The sequence below is a fragment of the Microcebus murinus genome, chromosome 5, assembly GCF_040939455.1.
Source record: "Microcebus murinus isolate Inina chromosome 5, M.murinus_Inina_mat1.0, whole genome shotgun sequence".
Taxonomy (NCBI): Eukaryota; Metazoa; Chordata; class Mammalia; order Primates; family Cheirogaleidae; genus Microcebus; species Microcebus murinus.
The window spans coordinates 33,142,486-33,165,164 of record NC_134108.1 but is presented as its reverse complement, the minus strand read 5'-3'; the positions used below and the strand labels follow the sequence as shown (position 1 = coordinate 33,165,164).

The 22,679-nt window shown below is 33.9% G+C and overlaps 1 protein-coding gene across 9 annotated transcripts in view; it reads right to left on the bottom strand.

Moving 5' to 3' along the window:
- Positions 1-22,679, bottom strand: part of PTPRK (protein tyrosine phosphatase receptor type K) — a 514,888-nt gene that overhangs the window by 383,493 nt on the left and 108,716 nt on the right. For all 9 annotated transcript variants that reach the window (XM_012736558.3, XM_076002975.1, XM_076002976.1 and 6 more), the window contains exon 2: positions 13,954-14,076. In XM_012736558.3, the coding sequence (XP_012592012.1) occupies positions 13,954-14,076 (123 nt within the window). The remainder of the gene's footprint in view (positions 1-13,953; positions 14,077-22,679) is intronic.

Genomic DNA, 22,679 nt, shown 5'->3' with positions numbered 1-22,679 from the left:
AAGAGCAGAGAGAACTGAACTTACCCTTTTCTCATTCTTCAGAAGAAGTACTCAGGCCTAGGCAGGACAGCCAACATAATCTAATTTCTCATTAGACAACAACTCACCACTAACAACCTGGGGACAGCTCTAGTAGTTGATAAAGTTTTAAAAATTACTCATATATGTAGTAACCAAATAAGTACCTTTATAAGTTCTACTTTAAACCATAACACCAAAAGTTGTTTGTATGATAGAATATCCATATTTTCAAAGTAATAACAATAAGCTAGTCAGAGAGATTTAGACTAAGTTTTTCAAATCCAGATATTTCCTATGCTTGCCTGAGGGTATTTGTATAGTAAAGCTCAGATTTTGTAGCGCAAGATACTTTTAATAATTTTTCCAGTATATTTCAATGTTTCAAATGTTGTTATATAACTTCTCCCTCTGCCTTTATAACATTATAGGCTGCAGCTGCTGTCAACATTAAGTAAAATCCAAAGTAAAATGTTGTATTTCATAAGGAAAAAACTTAAATTAGAAGGATCACAAAGCAATCCAGTAATCCAAACAGAATAACTATGTAAATATCATCCTAAAGACTTGAGAAATAATAAACCGTTTTCCAAACTATTTCCACACCTCGAATTCTACCTTTGTTATAAAAGTCATTTCCATGTACCATTATGTGTCACAGCGCAAAGCACCTGCACCCAGTGAACAATTACGTAACAAAGGAATTTTCAAAACTGGACATAAAATAATTCCTAATGATCTACTGAAAAATTATAATGGAGAAATGCAATTCCTCTCTAAAAAAAAGTGAAAGGAATTCAAATTAATTTCTTGTAGATTAATGAGATTACTAACCAGCCATGTCACTTTGGGCCAGAGGGAAGAAAGCAAATAATATTTATTAAGCATCAAGTACATGCCAGATACTACCAGATGCTGCACAAACCTGTTTGTCATTTCACTGGTACAACAACATTGAGAGAGAGAGAGAGAAATCTTAATATTCCTAATTTACTAATGGGAAAATGGAAGCTCAGAAAGGTTATATGTTATAGCCGAATCACAAGCAATGAAACCTAAATTTAAATTCAGGTTATTCTGGCCCCAGTCTGTGGTTCCTCTGTTTACGTATTTCTACACTATTTTCTTTATTTGTGAAATGAAAAGTTAAAATAGTGATAATCTCAAAGGTCTCTTTTAGATTTCACATCCATTATTCTGGTGCTACTACCGAAACTGTTTATATGATACACCAGATTTGAGAATTCTGTGTGTCAAAATACAAGGAAAACTGAGCGCAAAGGAATGTGTCTTCTATTATAGTATATACTACCTTCTGAACTTTATATAATCATGTGTTAAGAAATGGACAGCAAATATTTAAAAGCAGCATGAAACAGGCCTATATACAAATTATAAATCATATTTGTTGACCATTTTTCTCATTCAATCTACTCTAATGATTTTTCAGGACTTGTCAGTATCTACTTCCTAACATAGATGCAGAGCATTTAAAATTTCAAAAAACTATTGGACCACTGCCACTGATCTGGTAAAAAATTGTTCAGGCTGCACAAATAAGAGAGTAACATGAAAGCTGTTCTTTTTTTTTTTTTTTTAACGAAGGGTTTATATAAACATTATGACTAGGGAGAACATTGAACTTTATGATGAAGAATGTGACATATAACAGCAATAGTCACCTCTTCCCACTGGCTTGTTGTCTTCATTGATTTTAATTTTGAGTAAAACAGAACAGAAGAAATAGTCACCACCTCTCCCAAGCGAGGAGAGTCTATTTCTTGGTTTCACTGCCAATAAATCTAACTAAATAATCCAGTTTAAAAAAATCAAAATCAGTACCTATCATATAAAGCAAGATTTTATTGTCACAACAATACCCTTAGTAGCCAAGTTAAACTGTAAGACATAACATGAAAAATATCATCTTCCAATACTGCTGCAAAGATATAAACTTCCAAAGATTTGAACATATAACTTACTAGAGATATTTCTCAGTACAAAGATTTTTAGCCAATGTTTCAAATTTTTTTTCCTGAGAAAATATTTTACTTGTGATTCAAAAACTCAAGATAATATGTAAATTCTACAAGTGGAAAGAGTTGTAGTTATATTTAAACAGTCAGTAAAACATCAGAATATGGTAGATATTTTGAACAGCTTAGAGTGACTAAAAATGGGATATATGTAGTACATAATAAAAGGTAATATACCACAAAATAATCCTGTAGTAAAAAACCATATTAAATTTTTGATGATTATAAAAAATATGTTATCTTTTTTTAAAGCTTTCATTGCCAAATATTATATTAACACCAGACTGGAATTAGGTTTTCTATTAAAAAAACAAATTAATATTTTCATCTTCTTCCTCACAAGAGATTGTAAAAATTATTCCTAACCATTTGTTTAATCTAAGGAAAGATTCTGTATCTCTCCAGAATACCTTTTTGTGTATTAAGTTGATTTTTTTATTGTTTTGATGATTAAAAACAAAAATAACTTTATTTCTTCTGGAAGAGTTAAATTTCCTTATAGTTGTGTTACCTTCTGTTATTTTACTTTTAAATATAAAATTAGCTACTCTATTAATAGTAATTGCTATTATCATAAGTGTTGATATTAGTAATAATAAAAATATTGATATTCCTTATTCTCAGACACCTATACCAATATCTTAGTCAATCTTCTATGACAATTCTTTTCATTCTTCCTTGCACAACAAGACTCTAAATTCAGAAAAAAATAAAAATTTCAAGATGTCTTTTCTTCTAAACTATCTTTGGGATTTCCCATAGGGCTTTGAACAACCACAAGGATTCATTTCCTTATAAGATTAGGAATACTAAAAATAATTTTGTTTGGCATGCTCCATATTTTTTAATTAACTTAACACCTTTATAAGGGTTACATAGAAAGAACTTCAAATCAGAGAAGTTCGACTTTCTGTGTAAATATTATTAACATAAAATATGTGTCCAAGATAATTCAATTTATAGGAAGAACCTAGAGATATGTTAATACCCTCACTGTCCATATATTCTTAACTTCAGAAAAACATCAACCAAAACCTTATAAAATAGTTAACTGTTGTATCCTGATAGAGAATTTTTTCTCTACTCTGATATGGTTGGTAAATAATGGAGATTTATTTAAAAAAAAAAACTTTGAGGTGACAGAGGCTATTGAAAATACAATGCTAGATTCCTAATAAAATCTTCAAACAGAAATTAATTTTCTGTGCTTAACACTTGTTTAATACTATATAGCACTGGATAGTTTGATCCAACTACAAGGCTTATATTTGTTAATAAACACTGCTGCACCTATAGAATGAATCAGACCAAAACAAAATGAGACCAGCCTTTTTTGTTGTTGTTTCTAACAATGGTCATCCTTGGAGAATATTTATGTTCATAAAAAGGAACTTTAAAGAACAAATGTTCAAAACTTAGAACCAAGTAAAAGAAGGACTGCATATCCTTCACCAAAGGATTAATTAATTCTGCAGAAGTAGGTACCTTTGTCTGGATCACTATTTGCCACTGATTAAGATATTTGATAGCTCTGAGAAAGAGAAGTAAATTTGTAGCAATACAAACAATACTCACGTGATAATAAAGCAAATAGACTTTGTCTAGTAAAGAAGCAAATGATTTCCGTCTGGTAGTAAAGATAATCTCAAGTTTACTTTCATTGCCCCATTGCACATTTGACATAAAATTTAGGAATCTTACTCAGCATTCTTTCTTTCACAGGTTATAAATGCTTCCCTTGTTCTTATAATCTTTCGAACCAGCCTTACCATCCTGCTGATTCCCTTCATAGTAAATTAATGTATCTTTAGCACATGCTCATTCACATATATACTATATAACATTTGCCTCTTAGTTTTTGAGTTTCTTATAAAGTATGTTCCCTTATTTATTCTGTATCATAAAACTCATAAGGAAACCAAGAGAGAATACAAAAATTCTCAAGGGTAACAACTGCAGGTTAGAAAGGTAAAATAAGTTTACTAACGGCAGGAAGATTTCCTGCTTCTCATGTTACAGATCCAGTAAATATGGGATATCAAGTTAAAAATGACACTAAACATGCATTAGAGAATGCCATGCTGTTCTCATAAATGCTTTATCTGTGCACCACTTTTTAAAATCTCACAGCTTTGACATTCTACTACCTATAGATCTATCCTACCATATCTATATCAAAGAGTCCTAAAACAGGCCTGTTAGTTGGCTACCCAACATCTACCCCACCCTTATTCCAATAAAGCTGTCTGGTCATGTGCATCAGGAAGAAATGGCAATAGCCCCAGCTCCAGCTAGAAGAGGGAGGTGGGCCTGACAAAATAGTACAATCAGGTATTATTCTCCCAAAGGCTGATTGGTTTAGACATGGGCATGTGACATAATTTTGGCCAATTAGATCAGAAGATAAATCTGTTGATGGGCATTGCAGAAAAGTTCTTTGTGTTCATACACACACACACACACACACACACACACAGACATATGAGACATAAGGAAGAAACAACCAATAACCTTTTCTTTTTGGGGATATTGTCATTTCTGAATTTAGTACCTAGTATAAGCTACATATCTTGAGGGGAGCTACCCTGGGTAACAAGATGACCTACCATAATGAAGTAGCAAAGAGATGGGAAAAATCTGGATCCTTGGTGATGCCACTGAACCACCAAATTAGCCAACCCTGGACCTGGAGTTAAGTAGCTTTCCTTGTGGTTTAAAGACATTTGAGTTGTGTTTTACATTATTTGCAGCTAGAGAAAGCATAAGAAATACAGCATCTGCCACATTTCCAAGTCATCTCTGAGTATTTTTGCTACAGTTTCTAGAGAAGGATCTCTACTTACACTGTTTATATAAAGTTCAAAAGTTAAATCCTTATCCTATATCTCTGCACATACTTGGATTCCTAGCCTTGCCTTTCTCAAGACATAAAACCTCTGGCAATTTATTTAACCTTTCCTGAACTTCAGTTCCCTCACCTATAGAATGAGTTTAATACATACCCCAAAGGCTTTTTTGTGAGAATTAAATGAAATGACATATTTTTAAATGCCTGGGATTAGGTGGAAGTGGTCAGAAGTATTTTTTAAGTATCCAATAAACCTGACCTACCTTGGATAAAAATTACACACTCAAAACATAATTTTTGAATAGCCAAATGTGTCACCCTCCTTTCCTATTTAAATCACCAACTACTAAAGAACTGAAGGGGTTGGGGGACGAACGTATGGAATTATATAACCAACTGGATGAAGTTTGTGGATTTGTCCTATTTAATTTTATTCTCATAAAAAGCAAGCCAGCACCTTTTTAATCTGTGTCACTAGGTGAAGATTTCATGATGCTGCAGGCATTTCTAAGATGTCAAGGGCTCTAAATATATAAAACGTTCACTTTGCATTGAGCAATATTTCTCAGCCAATAATTTCCCCTTTGGGGGAGGGCATGTAGGCCTTTTCAATATAACATAGTACTCTCTGCAGAACTTAGGCTTAAAAACTAACAGTCTTCCAAGGTTTTAAAGTATATTTTATGTGTAGTGATAATCTAACATGAAACATAGCTCTATATTTTTCACAACACAAACTATATAAGATTATTAACATCATATGTATTTTTAACTAATCCCTAACTTAATTACTTATCTTTTGTTGGTTTTCTTGTAAATTTGTTTTCCTGGCATTCTTCTTGTGTTTGAAAGACAATAAGCTTTTTAAACTGAGATAGTCCCAAGCCAACATGAGGCAAATTTATTTTTGGAGAAGAAAAGTATAAGGTCATAACTGTACTTTCAGTCACACTCCTCCCAAGAAAAAGTAATTTTGTTCCTTTGGACTATGTATTGATTTTAAAGTATATGTTAAAGGTGACTGCATAGTCTTTGAAATTGCTGTGTACTTTTATCTCTAATTCATTTAAGAGGTTGGAAGTTCTCTAGCACTGACACCAATATTAATTTTTTCTTTTTTTTTTTCAATACTAGGCTGTTCTTTTCTCCTGAGATATATTGGGATATATCTAACTTAGGTACATTATGTACCTGAAATATCAGGAAAAAAATTCCTGTCTCAGCATGCCATTTCTGTCCACTATAATTTAGACATTCTTCATGCTGCATTTATGTCCACAAGGATAATAGTCCTTACATTAAAAACCAGCCTTCATTAAGTGGCTCACCTTTCAAGTAGTCCATTACAGCCTTTCACTCTCCCTTTGCACTGCCTCCAACTCCCACTGTGTTTAATAAGCAACTCAAATGTAGTAAACTATCTTCTCTGTGCTAAGGGCAAAAGCACCGATAGACACATGATAATATGGTTTGGAAGAGCACACTGAAATAAGCCCATAATTCTCATCCTAAAATACTCCACTGCAAACAAAGTCTTAAAATTATTTTCAAACCCTAGACTTTAGTCTGATTCCCTTGGTCCATGAATTTTTCTTTTACCATGTGTGCTCTAATGAGACAGCAGATAATATATGTGTTTCTAAGGGTTTGCTTTGAAAAACATGCAGCAAGTGTTCATCAAACAACTAAAAATAACATACAGGTAAATCAAAGAAAGGGCAAAGCATCTCCCCAGGGGATGAGAATATCTCGGAGGAAACCCTGAAGCTCAGGACCAATTCCAAACAACAGAGAGTCTCAGATTCCATTTCTCGTGAAGAATACTTCGTTTAAAGCTTTCAAATTGTGGAAAGAAATAATTTGAGATGAAGGGGTAGAAAATGACTGTGGATTAAATCAAATAAATTATAAAGCTCATACAGTAGATTTAAATGTACATGTTCAAGTCAAGGAAATCTGTCAGCTCAACTATAATTAAGAAGCAGGATAGTACTGTGGAAAGGTAGCTTTGCTAACAGACAGACCTAAGTTCAAATTCTGTCCCTGGGTGACTTTAAGCAAGTTATTCACTCCACTTAGCTCTAACATATCACCAATTATATAAGGTTCTTGCGAAGATTAAAAAATATATATCATGTCCCTCATAAAGTAAAACTCCTGTAGACTACCAATAAGTGGGAGCTAATAGTAGGAAGTATCTTCATGTCAGAGATGCTTATCTGAAAGTGCTTGAGTTTGCAAACTCATTGTTCTCAAACTGTCCCTCACAGCCTGACATCTCTAAGTGCTTTTCACAGAAGCCCCTTGATGGAGTTTTGGTGGTGGAAAGGAAAAGTTTAGGGGTTGGTATTTACAGAATTACAAAGTAAGTTCCAAGACCATTCATTCCTAGTTACTGATTTTACATATTTGAGAAATGGAACATATTGTGTTTTTTAAAACAATGATTTCTATTGCCTAAAAAATATCTGAAAAACACTGAATGATGCATAGCCTTCCACCTTTAAACTTCTGTGGTTTTCAGGCTCCTTAGAATCTAATGCCTATCTCCAATACTTTGAGGTTTTCTCTTCTGTGTTAATGACCGGATGTTAAGCCATTCCCTTCCTTTCTTCACCCGTTACCACCCCATCTCTCAGTCCACCTTAGGACTGCGCATGTTCACACATATATTATCTTTGGTTGTGTTAACAGACAATGCCAACTAGACAACAACAACAAAAAATAAACCAACATTTTGGCCTGATTTTCTCTATCCTCTAACACAAAATTAGCCATAATATTAGCAATTCAATATCTCATTACCAACACTATATGCATATAACTTTATTCTACCACTATCTGCCTTGTTGTGGCTCTGTCAGATTGGCTGTCAAAAAATTCTGTTAATTCAGCTGTGTCAGATTTTTGGCAGTTGTGACTTTGTAAAAATATATGCCTTATTGTCAAATGTCTCTAATAGGTTCATAGAAATATTAGGCAAAGTGACCCACTAATTTTAATACATGATTACCATTCCCAGAGAGAAAGAAATACTAAGTCAACACTGAAATTCCCTTGAAATTTCTTCTCAGATGTATTAAAATGTGTTACATGACATACATATTATTTTATCAATAATAAATTATAACTGTCTTTTGTAAAACTAAGAGATTAGTATCATTACTTAAGACAACTTTGCTGAAATTGTTACTTATGAATGTTATCATATGTATCAAATTGTGAACATCAATGTTTTATTGAATTTTTAATACATCACACTATCAGAAGAAAGTCAGGTACAAAATCATGTGACCGATGTACCTTCTCTATTGAATATACAAGCACACTGAAGCTCTCCAACTATATATTTAAAGAAAACAAGCCTTAAACACCTAGCTAAAATTCTTGTTTAAAAATCTAAGGAAAAAGGCCGGGCGTGGTGGCTCACGCTTGTAATCCTAGCACTCTGGGAGGCGGAGGCGGGCGGATTGCTCAAGGTCAGGAGTTCAAAACCAGCCTGAGCGAGACCCTGTCTCTACTATAAAAATAGAAAGAAATTAATCGGCCAACTAATATATATATATAAAAAAAAAAAATTAGCTGGGCATGGTGGCGCGTGCCTGTAGTCCCAGCTACTCGGGAGGCTGAGGCAGAAGGATCGCTTGAGCCCAGGAGTTTGAGGTTGCTGTGAGCTAGGTTGACGCCATGGCACTCACTATAGCCTGGGCAACAAGCGAGACTCTGTCTCCAAAAAAAAAAAAAAAAAATCTAAGGAAAAAAAAGATACATAGTTCTAAAAGTAACAAATCAATTAAAAGGTATTTTTCTTAATAGCATCATTCATTTCTCTTCCTTCTCTGTATAATCTCTTTTGCTGTCTATATTTTAGTTTAGGAACTTGACAAAGGGGCAGAATTGATTATCTACTAGGGCCTTCAACTATTGAATCACACCTCACTAAGTTTTATAAGAGAAGAGGAATGGTTTCTTACTTCAATCTTCAGATTTATTTAATAACAGAGGGCTTTCATTTTTCACTATATACACAGCATATGCATTTTAAATAAGGAACTCTACACAGTGATTATCATTACTATCAGTGAAAAGTAACAGATCAGAAAAGGTAGATACAATGTAGTCATAATTTTAAATACTGTCAAAAGAGTGCTCTAGAGACTCTAAAATTCAATTAGTTATTTTAAAAAACCTGTTAAAAAGAAAAAGGAGTTATAATTACAGTGAAAGATAAATGTATTGAGATGTCAATCACAATCCCTGCTCTTGAATCTAGGACAGAACAAATAATAAAATGGTCAAATGAATTTGTTTCATGAGGTCAAAGGCATGAAAGAACTTGACAAATAAGGCCATGAACACAGATGTATTTGAGATCAAAGAACCATTTCTAGTTCCATGTAAAATCTCTCATACTCTATGAATTTCTTACACACAAACATACACACACACATAACAGATTTTTTTAAGTATTAGAAGATAGGGATTAATTTGACAAGCAAAGGACAAAAAAGAAAGTTAGAAAAAGAAGAACAAGAGAAATATAAAGAGAGAACTCTTTCTTAGTGGTAGTCTAATTTTATTTAATAACATCTAAACATATCCAAAATAAACAGGTGATATTTATTCTAAAGAAAAAAAGCTGAATATTAATGATGTGAAGGTCTTGTAATTACATAAAAATCTGAACTCAATATAATGTTTGAGAAATGGGATTTTTTTCTTCAAATAATTTTCTAATAAGAGGCAAAAAAAAAAAAAAATCTTTATTGTTTAATCCTTGACCAAAATATTTTAAACCTTACATTACAGAATGTTGATATATTTGTCTAAGCAAAATAAAATAGTGTCTAGGGAAATCAAAGATGAAAAAATGTGGTGTATGCTCATGAGGATGTTATAGTCTAGTGGGGAGGAGGACATATAAAAATATTCTATGATAACAGTGACAACTGAAATATGTACAAAATACAGTGGGGAGCATATTTGCACGTGAGGATAGAAGAAATATGAGAGTTCCAAGCCAGTCAGGAAAATCTTTTCAAAGTAGTTAGAACTTTAGTAGACACAGCAAGAATGGACAAGAGAAGGGTGAATGGATAAGTAGACAAAAAAATCTCTAAGCAGAGGAAAGAACACACCAAGGCCCAAGAATCTCAAAGAATGTAACATTTTTTTAGTGTGAAAGAAGGAATCTAGGATTATGAGAATATAAAAGTTTGCACTCATTTGAAGATTCCTATTATTAATACACATCTTTTATTCTAACCTATAACATTTTTAAATATTATTTTTGTTTCATAATACTATCCTTGTGAGCACTGGGTTTGTTTTGTGTTTTGTTTTGTTTTATTTTTGGCAGTTTTTATTAACATATCAGATACATAAAGTACAAAACTCAACACAGAGATCAATGACTTTTTACAGTTTGAGCAAACCTTTCAAAACACCAACCAGATCAAGAAATAGATTATTCCCAGTATATAGAAGCCTTCCTCATGCCACGTTACAAGCACTAACCATTGCCCACCCTCAGCCAGTCCTGAAAGTAAATAATACACTGACTTCTGACATCATCTGTTAGTTTTGCCTGTTTTTGAAATTTATATAATTTACATAAATTTATACAAAACAAACTCTTTTGTTGTTTCTGATTCCTTTCATTAAGGTTATATTTGTGAAATTCATCCATACTGTTGTATATATACAGCAACAGTTTGTTGATTTACATTGCAGTATAGCATCCCATTATCTGAACACAAGACCATTGATTTATCCATTACACTGCTGACAGACATTTGGGTTATTTTCAGCTTGGAATTATTATGAATGTTGATGCTATAAATATTCTTGCACATGTCATTTGTTGAACATATACTCAGTTCTGCTGAGCTTATATCCCAAGAATGGATTTGCTGCTAATTAGGTTGTACAAAGTGGTTGTACACATTTACAATCCCAACCATTGTATAAGGGTTTCACTTGCTCCACAATCTCACCAACACTTGAGATTACGATTTTCACTTTTCCACTGTGTATGTAGTAGTTTTTCGTTGTGGTTTAAATTTGCATTTCCTTGATGGCCAAGTTGAGTAGGTGTTCATATTTTCGTATGATTTGGAGCCATTAGGACTCTGTTATGCAATGCATTTTTAAATATATTTAGCAGATCTTTCAGCCATCATCACTGTAACCTGACAAATGTAGTATGTGAGGCTAGGAATTGCTGCAGAATATTTTAATCAGTTACTGATAGCATTGTATCTTCCCATGAATGGAAATTAATTTTCTTCTTTTTTTTTTCCTATCCTCTCTTCTATCCATATTCATTCTTCTCTTCTTATAACCTTTTTATTTACCCTTTCTTTTTCACCTCTTGGCTTCCAATCCAAAAAGATCAATAAACAGAAGCCAATGAACCACACTCGAGTATTTCATAGTATTGAGTACCAAGTTTACATCAGAGAGCCGGTCTTAATACTTTACTTTATAGTTGCCAAATATTTGGGATTTTTCGATTTGTTATTGTTTGTGGATTTTTTTTAAGTAAACAACAGAAAACAAGCATTCCTTTCTATTTACTTGAAAATAAAAAAGTCATCCATACAGTTTTAATTGGATAAATCTAAATGTCTCTTTCCTGTCAATTTACAAGTAAATAATGTTCCATCAGCACTTGAGAGGAATATCAAAAGGGAAATGGAAAAAAAAGATATCTATTGTAAAAAGAGGAGAGCAAAAGAATATACACAAGTGCTTTCTCTTACCTCTCTGAAGACTAAACAGTCACATTTGACAAAAATAAAGCTGCCATGACCTTTTTCCCTCCTCTGCATGATTAATTACTTTATGTCCTATTAATTGGAAGATATGGCTGAATTTCAAACACTTTCATTTTCTGTGCGTATCATCTGCACTGTAACCACCGATTAAGCTGTTCATCAAAGGTGAGCCAACAAGGTCATCTGAGCAGTAATTCTTCAGCTATTCATTACCCACCATCAGTGGTAATTAACAATGGTAACATTTCCATAAATCAAAGTCTTTCTGATTATTCTCTGACGATAAACAGTCAAAATGTGTGCATCCCAGTCCACCCCCTTTAATTTTATATGAAAAATTTAGTCTAAATATAACACAGAGAAAACTCAGTTGAAAAATTACAGTAGTTTCTTTAATTAAAATGCACTAGGAAAATAATGTATGTATTTTTGAAGAAAAAAAAAACAAAAACACAAACCTATGCACAAAAAAAGTCCACTGACAAATTAGGGGTCACACGTAAGAAACAAAGGGTATCAACATAGTTTCAATTTATTCTTCAGCAGCAAAAATTATTGCTCATTTCAGCCTCAGAAATAACCACTTCCCTACTCAGTAATGGAAAAGTGACAATTTAGACTAAAAAGCAGATTTAATTCATTTTACTATCAAAGTACACATCAGGTTGGATACATAAAAACCTTTTCTAGGCTGGGCGCGGTGGCTCACACCTGTAATCCTAGCACTCTGGGAATCCGAGGCAGGAGGATTGCTTGAGGTCAACGAGTTCAAGACCACTCTGAACAAGGGTAAGACCCCATCTCTACTAAAAATAGAAAAAATTAGCCTGGCACAGTGGCGTGTGCCTGTAGTCCTAGCTACTCAGGAAGCTGAGGCAGGAGGATCCCTGGAGCCCAGGAATTGGAGGTTCCAGTGAACTATGATGCTGCCACTGCACTCTAGCCTGGGTGACAGAGAAAGATTCTGTCAAGAAAAGAAAAAGCCTTTCCAAAGGATATATTTACTATATTCATTTACAAATCCAAATTTAGAAATGTAACTTTTTTATTTTTAACTTTTGTTTTGTGTACTTGTGATATGTTGTTTATTGTTGACATTTTTACTTTTTACTTGTTTAAATCATTAATTAGCACATTCTGGGATTCCACTGATAAAATTTTCTCTCTTCAATGACCATAATCAACATTTTCACTTCCAATGGCTATGTCTAAAATTATATCTAAAATTCACACTCAGTTTAGGAAGGACTTACTGTATTTGTAGAAAAAATAATTATAGACTATTTTTAAATAATTATAATAAAAATACTAAAAATATTTTTTTAAATCTACATTATTAGTAGTAGGCAATCAGCACATCAATTATTATATATCTTTATATATATGATTATATATAATTATATACTATATTTATTTATTTCTAAATATTAGAAGGAAAATAGTTTGCTCTTTTTATTATTATATTTTAAAATTCATGTTTACATTCTCCATGTTTACAATGTAATAAGTTATTGCTAAACCTATACATGGAGACCTTAGAATTAGTTCCAAATTAATATAGAATTGGAAGCACAAATATTAGTCTGATATTGCATGAAATGGTATGCATATATTGATATCCTATGTCAATGTGGTTTTTACAAGTAAGAAAAAAACACAACTCGAACTGCCTTAAATAATTAGAAAATATATTGTCTCACAAAACCAAAAATCAAAGGCTATAACAAAGTCTAGGTAAAGAATAACAGGTCTTGGTCCTATTTCTGTATAACTTTGTCTCCATTCTGCCTGCCCTCAGGGTCACTGGCATGCGTATGACCAGTGAGAGGACGATACAACCTCTCTACCCACCGTGTGATATACGCCTTCCCCTCGATGTGATGGGATCAAACCTGTGCAATTTAAGTGAATAGCTATCAAATGAGTTGATTCCATGTTTAAGATTTTTTGAAAGGACTGTTAGTTCTGCTTTCTTATTTTTCGGCTTGCCATTTGGATTTATTACTAAATAGGGAGGAAAAACCACTCATACTTATATTTTTGTCCAAAGACAGAGATAACAAAGGTATCGTGAACATTCTTGAATAATATAGGATTACAGAAAGGTATTAAAGGAAAGACAAAGAATATTTTAAGGCTCTTAGATGAGCTCTAGTAGCACAATACATTGGCTTATTATAACAGTTAAATTATTATTGTTATGCTAAAATAAGAAAATGCTACATATTCCAAAGCTATTCCCACAATACTAAGTGAACAGAATGTTGCTCACCTTGAGGCATCTCGGGGGGCAGATAATGAGGCTCTTGAGCACTGACATGTACCCATTCAAAGTCATCATACAGATCCTGGTGGTAATCACAGGCCCCCGGACCATCATCGAAAGTGCAGCCACCTGGAAGGTGAAAAGAGGACTCCTGTTATATTCTAAACAGATTTTCTAACGCAGAAAAAGCACTGGAGAAGCAAATGTTATATGGAAATATGTAATGCATTACTCCTAATTTTAATAATAAATGACACTCCTGCTTATCACTATTTTCTTTAAATTTTCACATAAAAAGAAATTTTTACCAGTACCCTCTGTTTGCATGAGAAGCAAGTTTGAGCCTCAGAAGGATGGCTGAGGCACAGATTTTAAACTATTAAAAATAACAAAAGACACATCTAAAAGTGAGGTTTTCCTGAAATATACAAAGAACCTAGAATCTAAATAGTTTTTAACAACTTTAATGGGGATAAGGGAGGACAGAAAAGAAGGAATCGTCTTTCTCTGTAATGCAAGTTCAAAAGGTGAAGTTAATATCTGTCTTACCAAATTCCTTGCTTTAAAACAACTATTTGAAATTTACTCATAATAGCAAATGAAACATATAAAGTTTTATGGGGTCTAAAGTGTTTGAGGTGCATGATATCTTTCATGCTGTACTTAGATTACTTTCATCCACAATTATGATTTTAAGGCAGGGATGACTGAAGCACATAACCAATCAGATTATCCTATAATCACTCTCATCACTTCCACTTTATTTAATAATCAATTTTTTGAAAGGGAGGTAGCATTTTCCTTTTACATCATTTTTTTCTGGCTTTATTTCCCAGGGTAATTTTATGGCAGAAGTAGAATGATTACTTTTGCTTCTTGCCTACATGTACAGGCACACACAACTCAACATACTTGGTTTATTAAAATCATGAAAATAAGAACTGGCCTATATGTCTAATCTTGAAAGAAAATGGATTAGAACAAAAACCCAGCAGTGGATTTAATGAAAAAAACCAATAACTTGTCTCCTTTCAAATAGCTTATTTGTTTAGTTTCCATGGGGATCTCTGAGAAGAAACTCAGTGAATTCTCTGACCAAGCAACAGGCGAAGGAGCCATATACTTAAGGCAGTCCTGTGAATTCTTCTCTGTATAAAAGGAATTCACTTTCCTCATCAGAAGTTCAGCAGTTTGAGTATGAATAAAAATTACATTCTTCACCAATGACAGAAAGGAGCCAGTGTCATAGGCAAAATAGACAAAGCAGGCAAGATCACAGATGTCCAGATGACAATATAGCCCTAAAACCTTTTGCAAAAGCAGAATGTTTTGTGTATCCTTGAATCACACTTAGGACTACAACAATCCTTTAAGATAATCAAACTCCAAGGGCAAGGGCTGGTGGCATGCCTGTAATCCCAGCACTTTGGGGGCCCCAGGCAGGAGGATTGCTTGAGGCTAGGAGTTCGAGACTAACCTGGGCAACATAGTAAGACCCTGTCTCTAACAAAAAAAATCTTAAAAATTTGCCAAGCATGGTAGCACATGCCTGGGGAGGCTGAGGTGGGAGGATGGCTTGAGCTCAGGATTTCAAGATTACAATGAGCTATGATTGAGCCACTGCACTCCAGCCTGGACTATGGAGCAAGATACTGGCTTCTTAAAAAAATAAATTAAATAACCAAACTTCAGAAGCTTAAAAACTTAATGTTGTCTTTTACACAGACTTTCCATAAATGCTCTCATGAAAAATGATGTATTTTTAATCTCAAATTCATCAATGAAAAGAGGTTGCTAGGAAATACATCTTCACATAGCAAGGGGAAAGTTCTTCTCAAAATATAATTTGCTATCATAACCCTAGAATAACTTATTGCTTTGCAACACAGGCCTTCAGGGCCCCCATTACCCTTTGTAATAGTGTGAGTGCCCTCTGTATATAAATTTAAACTACCAGTGGAACCCACATTGACTCATTTGGAAGACAAATGGCCTTAATTGCTGTCCTTCATAGTCACTGTTAATTTTAGCCTACAGGATCCTGATTAGCAATAACAACTAGGAGTAGCTGTACAAAATAAGTGGGTCAACCCCTGCTATTTGTTGCACATCACTGCCATATCAGAACTGTGTCAAGAGTCTTGAAAATCATTATTGGCCTACTTGATCTGAGTGATAGAAAATTTTTTTAAGAATTTTTAATTTATAATTTACAATAAGTTCTAATTCAAGAGGTGCAATATATAGCATATTAATAAATCTTTTACAAATCCTTTTTTTGAAGAATTTTGTATTTCAGGGTTAAGGACTAACATAGTGTGTACTGGAGTAGACGATAGGAAATATTAAAAAAATAATCCTGAACTGATAAATGAGACAGAACTAGAGGGGATCTGTGTGTGTGTGTGTGTGTGTGTGTGTGTGTGTGTAAATATATATGTATGTACGCATACATACAGTATGTTATATGGGATAATAATAGTATGATCAAAGTTCCAAAGAACACAAAAGAATTCACTACCTACACTAGAGTCGGTTAGGGAAAGCTTCACTGAGTTATTCCTAGTGAAGATGAGGAAGGATGTGCCAAGCAGAAAAAAGCCAAACTGGAAATGGGACTGAAACTGGGGAAAAAGCCGGACAAAAGCATACAAGTATAAAAGAACATAATATGTTAAGGAATCTCAAATAATTCTGCATAATGAGCATGAAGAGTATGTAGAAAACTAGGCAGAAACAAAGCTAAATATAAAAGATTTTAACTGTCATAAAAAGGAGTTTAGAGTTTGTCCTACAGTTGTACTGAAACCATTAGAAGACTTTATCCAGGAGTATGACACTATTCAAGCCACATTAAAAAATAATGGTAATAATAGCAGCCATGTAGTTTAAAGAGGATGGGACAGGGTGTAATGGAGGTAAACAATGTGGTTTGACTCTATGACAGCGAGCACATAATATATCCTGAGCTGATTCCATCATACACAGTTCCTACTGACCATTTAAAATTCACTAGAAAGCCCTAAACACAAAGTTTTCTATGATACATAGTCCTCTATCCACATGCTCTTGACTGTAATATATCATTATATTATATATGGCATTATAATTTACTAAAAAAGAAACGTCATAGCAAGTTTCTAAGTCATACATTAAAACATAGCTCATGGATTTAAAGTTTCACTGGGCTGGATGGCAAAACAGAAGAAACTATTGAAATTTAGTTAGGCAGAGGGGAAGAAAACTGAGTGAGGAAACGTCTTCCATTTTCAGTTGTTGTATTTGCTACTGGTGACAAGGTTACAATGAATAGCTGCAAATCATGCCAGAGAGCTGATGACCACAGTTCCTTGACCCCTGGAGGAAAATTACTTCTGAAGAGCATTTCACAGATTGCTAATTCCTCCACACCAATCAATCAGCTAAGGCACAGATCTATCACCACAACAGTCTGCTTCCACTATGGCAAGCCACTTAAGGGACTTTGCAACCTGTTCACTAAAAATAAAAATCAAGCCTATCTGGACTTGCCAGAATTTCTTTCCATTCCTAAACTGCTGCCTGAAAACCCTAGCACGACATAATATTAGTCCCACACACACCACAAAAAAAAGGAGAGAGAAGAAAGTATCCTAGCCCTAAAACTATACTGCCTAAACAGGCAGCATTTAGAGATTAGCATTTAAATAAGCATTCTTGAGTGCTTAGTTAAACAGAGGTGGTAGCTCCATGACAGAAAATGGAAATAGAGACTCTTTCTGTAGAGTCATGAACAAAATGAATACTAAAATCCTTTCTGAAGTCAAACTTTTCCATAAAACCTGGAGTCAGGTTAATTTAGAGAAAGTTGAAATGAAGAAAAATAAAATGTCAGCAGAGCAGTGGATAGCTCTGAATATTTTATAAAGGACTTTTTAAAAAAGATATTGGCCTAGCATCTCCCACATTTTCTCCTCCAAGGCACTTATACATTCTTAATTGGCTGGGTACAACGGCAAGAAACAAATAGAATTCTGTTTCATGGTTCTTTAGTGTTTATAAAGAACAAGCTTCATTTAGCTTAAGATACAGACCATTTTCTTAAATCATTTTAGAATACATAGGGTTTTTAAAAGTAAGAGGAAAGTCCTGGACAAAATATGTTGGCAAATGCAATATCCCTAGCACAAGTTGTTTGGTGACCCTCAAAATGGACAAATTAACCTTCTCCCATTGCGAATTAAACTGTGATATACAAATTTGCTTCTGTAAGTGATCATCAACTTTGGAATGATCTTTCTTTCATTCAGAACACAGAGAAAGATTAATATATGTCACATTAGGATACGTGCAATACCAAGTTAAACTAACTTTGAATAGGTCATCTTTACCTATGCTATCAGAAACCATAATATAAATTAACTGGTATAATAACCAACACTCATTACAAACAAGCCAATAGGTTTCACAAAAAATTCAAAAGAATAAAAAACTAAATTATTACTGAGTATCTTAAATGTGATTCCATTTATAATTGAAGCAAATATACTCTATTCCCAGAAAAATACCTTATTGGAAAAAGTGTAGAAATTGATGCTTTTAAATAAAGTCCATATTTCCTCTGAAATATGCTGGGATATCTTAATAGTGGCTTTTCCCCTCTTTTAACTGTATACTTCTGGGAACATTGAAGGTACCAAATAAATACTCACATACCATGATCAAGATTGAGGTAGTTTACATCTACTCTAAGGACAAGCAACTTTTTTTTTTCAATTTAAGTACTGAAATTAAATCAGGAAAAAAAATTCCAAGTAGATACAAAGAATGAATGCCTTTAGGGCATTTAAGTATGAGTCGTGGTCAAAATATATTGCTCTGGATCAATACCAAACAGGATCTACTGGAAGAAAACTAAGAAAATTTATGAATAAGAGTTCTTTAAATGATAATCACTTCAGATCCAGAAAAAAATTATTTGCCCTGAGTATAGTTAATTAATATGTGAAAAATTTTTTGAGCCTAGCTCCTTCATAAAGGAAAAGAAACTTGATACACATTTGTGGAAATCTAGACCCAGCATGTATTGATAGGTAGAAAAAACTTTTAATGACAAGAGAACTCATTTCAAACACACCAGTTAATTATATAATTGATCATCTGTAGCACTCCATCTCTAGCCAAGAATATATGTTTAATCTATATAATCCAAGATTATTTAACTAGTAAAACTTCTACTCAAACTGTCTATGAATGAAAGCAAATGCTATACTCCAACTAAATGATCATCCCTCAATTAAGACTGAATCAACTACAACAGAATGCTAAGTCCAATTTCACTCCCCTCCATCTTTGCGGAGAAGCAATATTAAAATCTCCTATACCTCAATTAATAAGACTTAAGGAATTTTAAGAAATTGGCTCACATGATCCACTTAATTGCTAGAAGAGAGACAGTGTATCCAGGCACAGCATGGAGTGATGGCTAAGAACATATGCAGCTTTGTTATTTTACTTCTTTGAGCTTTAATTTCCTTCCCAGTAAAATCAAGATAATAGCTACAGGACAGTCGTGTTAGGACTGGTCATAATAACGTATGTCAAGCTCCTATCACTCAACAAGTTTTTTTAAAAAGTATCCTTATTTTTTCCATGTTCCATTCTTCAGTTTGTTTTGTTTATGTGCATATAGATGCAACCCTATGCACATATTTAACACAATAGGCCTTTAATGAAACAGAAATATGGTTTCTAACTTATCTAGAAAGACTAAAAAGAAAGTCAGATATGCTTTCAAACAGTGAGGAAATATCTTCCTTTAGACAAGGAGTGAGCAAACTATAAAAAGCAAGTTAGCAAATATTTTATGCTTTGCAGGCTATACCATTTCTGTTACAACTACACAACTCTAGTCACTGTAACAAGAGAGCAGCCAAAGAGAACACCTAACAAATGGGCATGGCTATATTTGAATATAACTTTATTTGCAAAACAGGCTACAGGCCTGTGGACCATACTTTCCCAATCCCTAGTCTAGATCACTTTGATCTTCAGTGTTCTTCAAAACTGTAGGTGGAATATAGTCTGGTGAAAAACTTGCAACCAAGGGTCTTTGATTTCTGCATCACCTCCATAAGCCTCCCATTTTCTTTCCCATATATAAAGACAAGCAGTGGTGGGTCACAGCCAGGAAACTGAACTAGAAATGGAATCTGAATATTAGCACTATGTCTGAAACAAATCAGTTGTCTGGTTGGACAGCCGTGCAAGTCAGAAAGTGAGACTAGAAAAAGGGGGCACTAAAGATGCTTTCAAGATCCTCTAGCTCAAAGGCTTCAAACTTATAAGACCACAAAGGGAAATATATTTTACCTCATGACCCAGCATATACATGCATAAATGAGTACAAATTATCTCTACTATTCACTAGTTCAGCGCTCTTTCCATAAGTGAAATAAAATGCAGAGCAGTTGTGTGAATCAGGGAAGCAGATATTAATAGAAAAAAAAGGTCAGCAATTCTTCTTGTTTTGTTTTTTTCAAATGCATGTGACCATGTATCCATTGTAGGAGGGGACCCAGAAGACAAGTGTGAGCAATCCAAATCTCTTCACCTTATTTTCAGGTCTCAGAAATTAGTTGAAATCCAAAAAAAAAATAGCTTCAGAGACCAGAACAGCCTTTACAGTATGTATGTGACTTCATCCAACCTCATTATGGAGCTAATGGATGATTACATGCCAAACAGCCATAGAAATGATTTCACAGATGAAAAGAGGTTTATTAAAATGTAAAAGGAACATATTAGTGAAAAGTACCTCATAGTGGAAAAAATAAAATTTGCCAAGAGTCACAGAGCAAGAAAGTATCGGTGCCAGGATCTTAACCTAGGCACTACGGGCTCTTCACTCTTAATCAGTACACTAAAGGGCTCCTCAAAATGAGGCAGGATTAGATATTTTCAGAATCAACCAGTACAGCTCCCTCCAATGAGCACAGCCTCAAGATATTACCCAACAGGGAGTGAATTCCCCAGCCCACCCATGAGATAGCATGGTGACTGGTATGAGGATAAAAACGTAGCAAACTTTGAACCACATCATATGGCAAAATCTCTCAGGCACCTTTGATGCCATAGACAGGAAAAGATCTTTACTGGACAAAGCTATAAAAGCCTTTATTTAAATAGGGTGACTTAAAGGCTGGTAATTTGTATGATCATAACACTGTCCTATCGCTCTTGTTTGGCAACCTTCAGTTTTCATCTCATTTCCCCTAAAACATGTATAAACAGTGACTTTTCTACCTCTAAAAACATTAAAATAAATTAAAAGCAATTTTGTTCTGACAATTTTTGCAGCAGCACTCACACTCACTGTAGGATAAGAAACTAGGTGTTTTCCCAAAGATCATTAGTGATTATATTTACCCAAGTTTCTTTTCCTATTTTTTTTTGTCCTTTTAACTATTCTAGTAAAATCTTTTCCGCTTAGTGTTAGATACACAATCTAGAGAAAGCCATTGAACAAAGTAATAGAGAATAAATGTAGTGAAAAATAAAATTCCCAACTGAAGCCATATTTACATTTTGGTAAAATTGGAAACCACCCAGGCCCACACTTAAGCATTTCTTTGTTTTGTTTTGTTTCTCATGGAGGGAGTACTGGTTACTGATTACTGGTGGGCTCCACTTCACCCATATCGGACACATTCAGGCTTATTTCAGCAGTTGCTCCTGACTCAGCTCAAGCATGATGGGTGATGTATCATTTTCATTTATGAAAAGGGTTCTGTGAAAGGCTGAAGCCACATAAAACAGATTTCCATGACCCTCCCTCCTCGAGGAAGGGCAAAAACCTGCACTGAGGCTTTGAATTTAAAGTTTTATATCAGATTGGCAAAGCAAATTTAAATATACCCAATTACATTTTAAGGAGATCAACAATTCAGCTTTGTAAGACTTTGAGGTACACTTCAAACAGATAACCAACTAATTTAGGTAGGTATTAAAATGCATCTTGAAAGTATAGAAAAAACTTTATCTTTCTATAGTTTTTATTAATATGAAACCCCTTTCCTCTCAGAATATTTCTACACTTGGTTAATATAGAGAAGATTTATAGACCAATGTTCAGGTTTTTCAAAGTTCTTAAAATACATTCTGATTAGTAAGGAATTCTGGTTCTGTCATCATTTTTGTTAGGTAGAATAAGAAAAGTGAATATCATCTTCATCTGAATTAGTAGTTACTGCTATTGGATGTATTAACCATTCTTCTCATTCTAAGAATCACTTAATGTCAGAGTTGACCTTCTGTTAGGTCCACAGTAAATAAGCCACTCACACAAATACAAGCAAATAGTTATGTTTATATTGAATGATGTCAGAAACCTTGCGCCTGTAATCCCAGGTAGGCTGAGGTTGGATGATCTCTAGAGGCCAGGAGATAGGGTTTTCACTATGTTGCCCAGGCTGGTAGTCTATCTCTAATAAACTAAAAAATAAATTAGCCAGGCATAGTGATGGCACCTGTAGTCCTAACTACTCAGGAGGTTGAGTGGGGAGGATCACTTGAGCCCAGAATTTCCAGGCTACAGTGAGCTACAACTATGCCACTGCATTCCAACCTGGGTAACGAGTGAGACACATCTGAAAAAAAGAAAGAAAGAGAAGGAGGGAAGAGAGGAATGAAGGAAAGAAGGAAGTCACTGAATTGCCACATAAAATAAAGATTCGTCAAGCAGCACAAAGCAC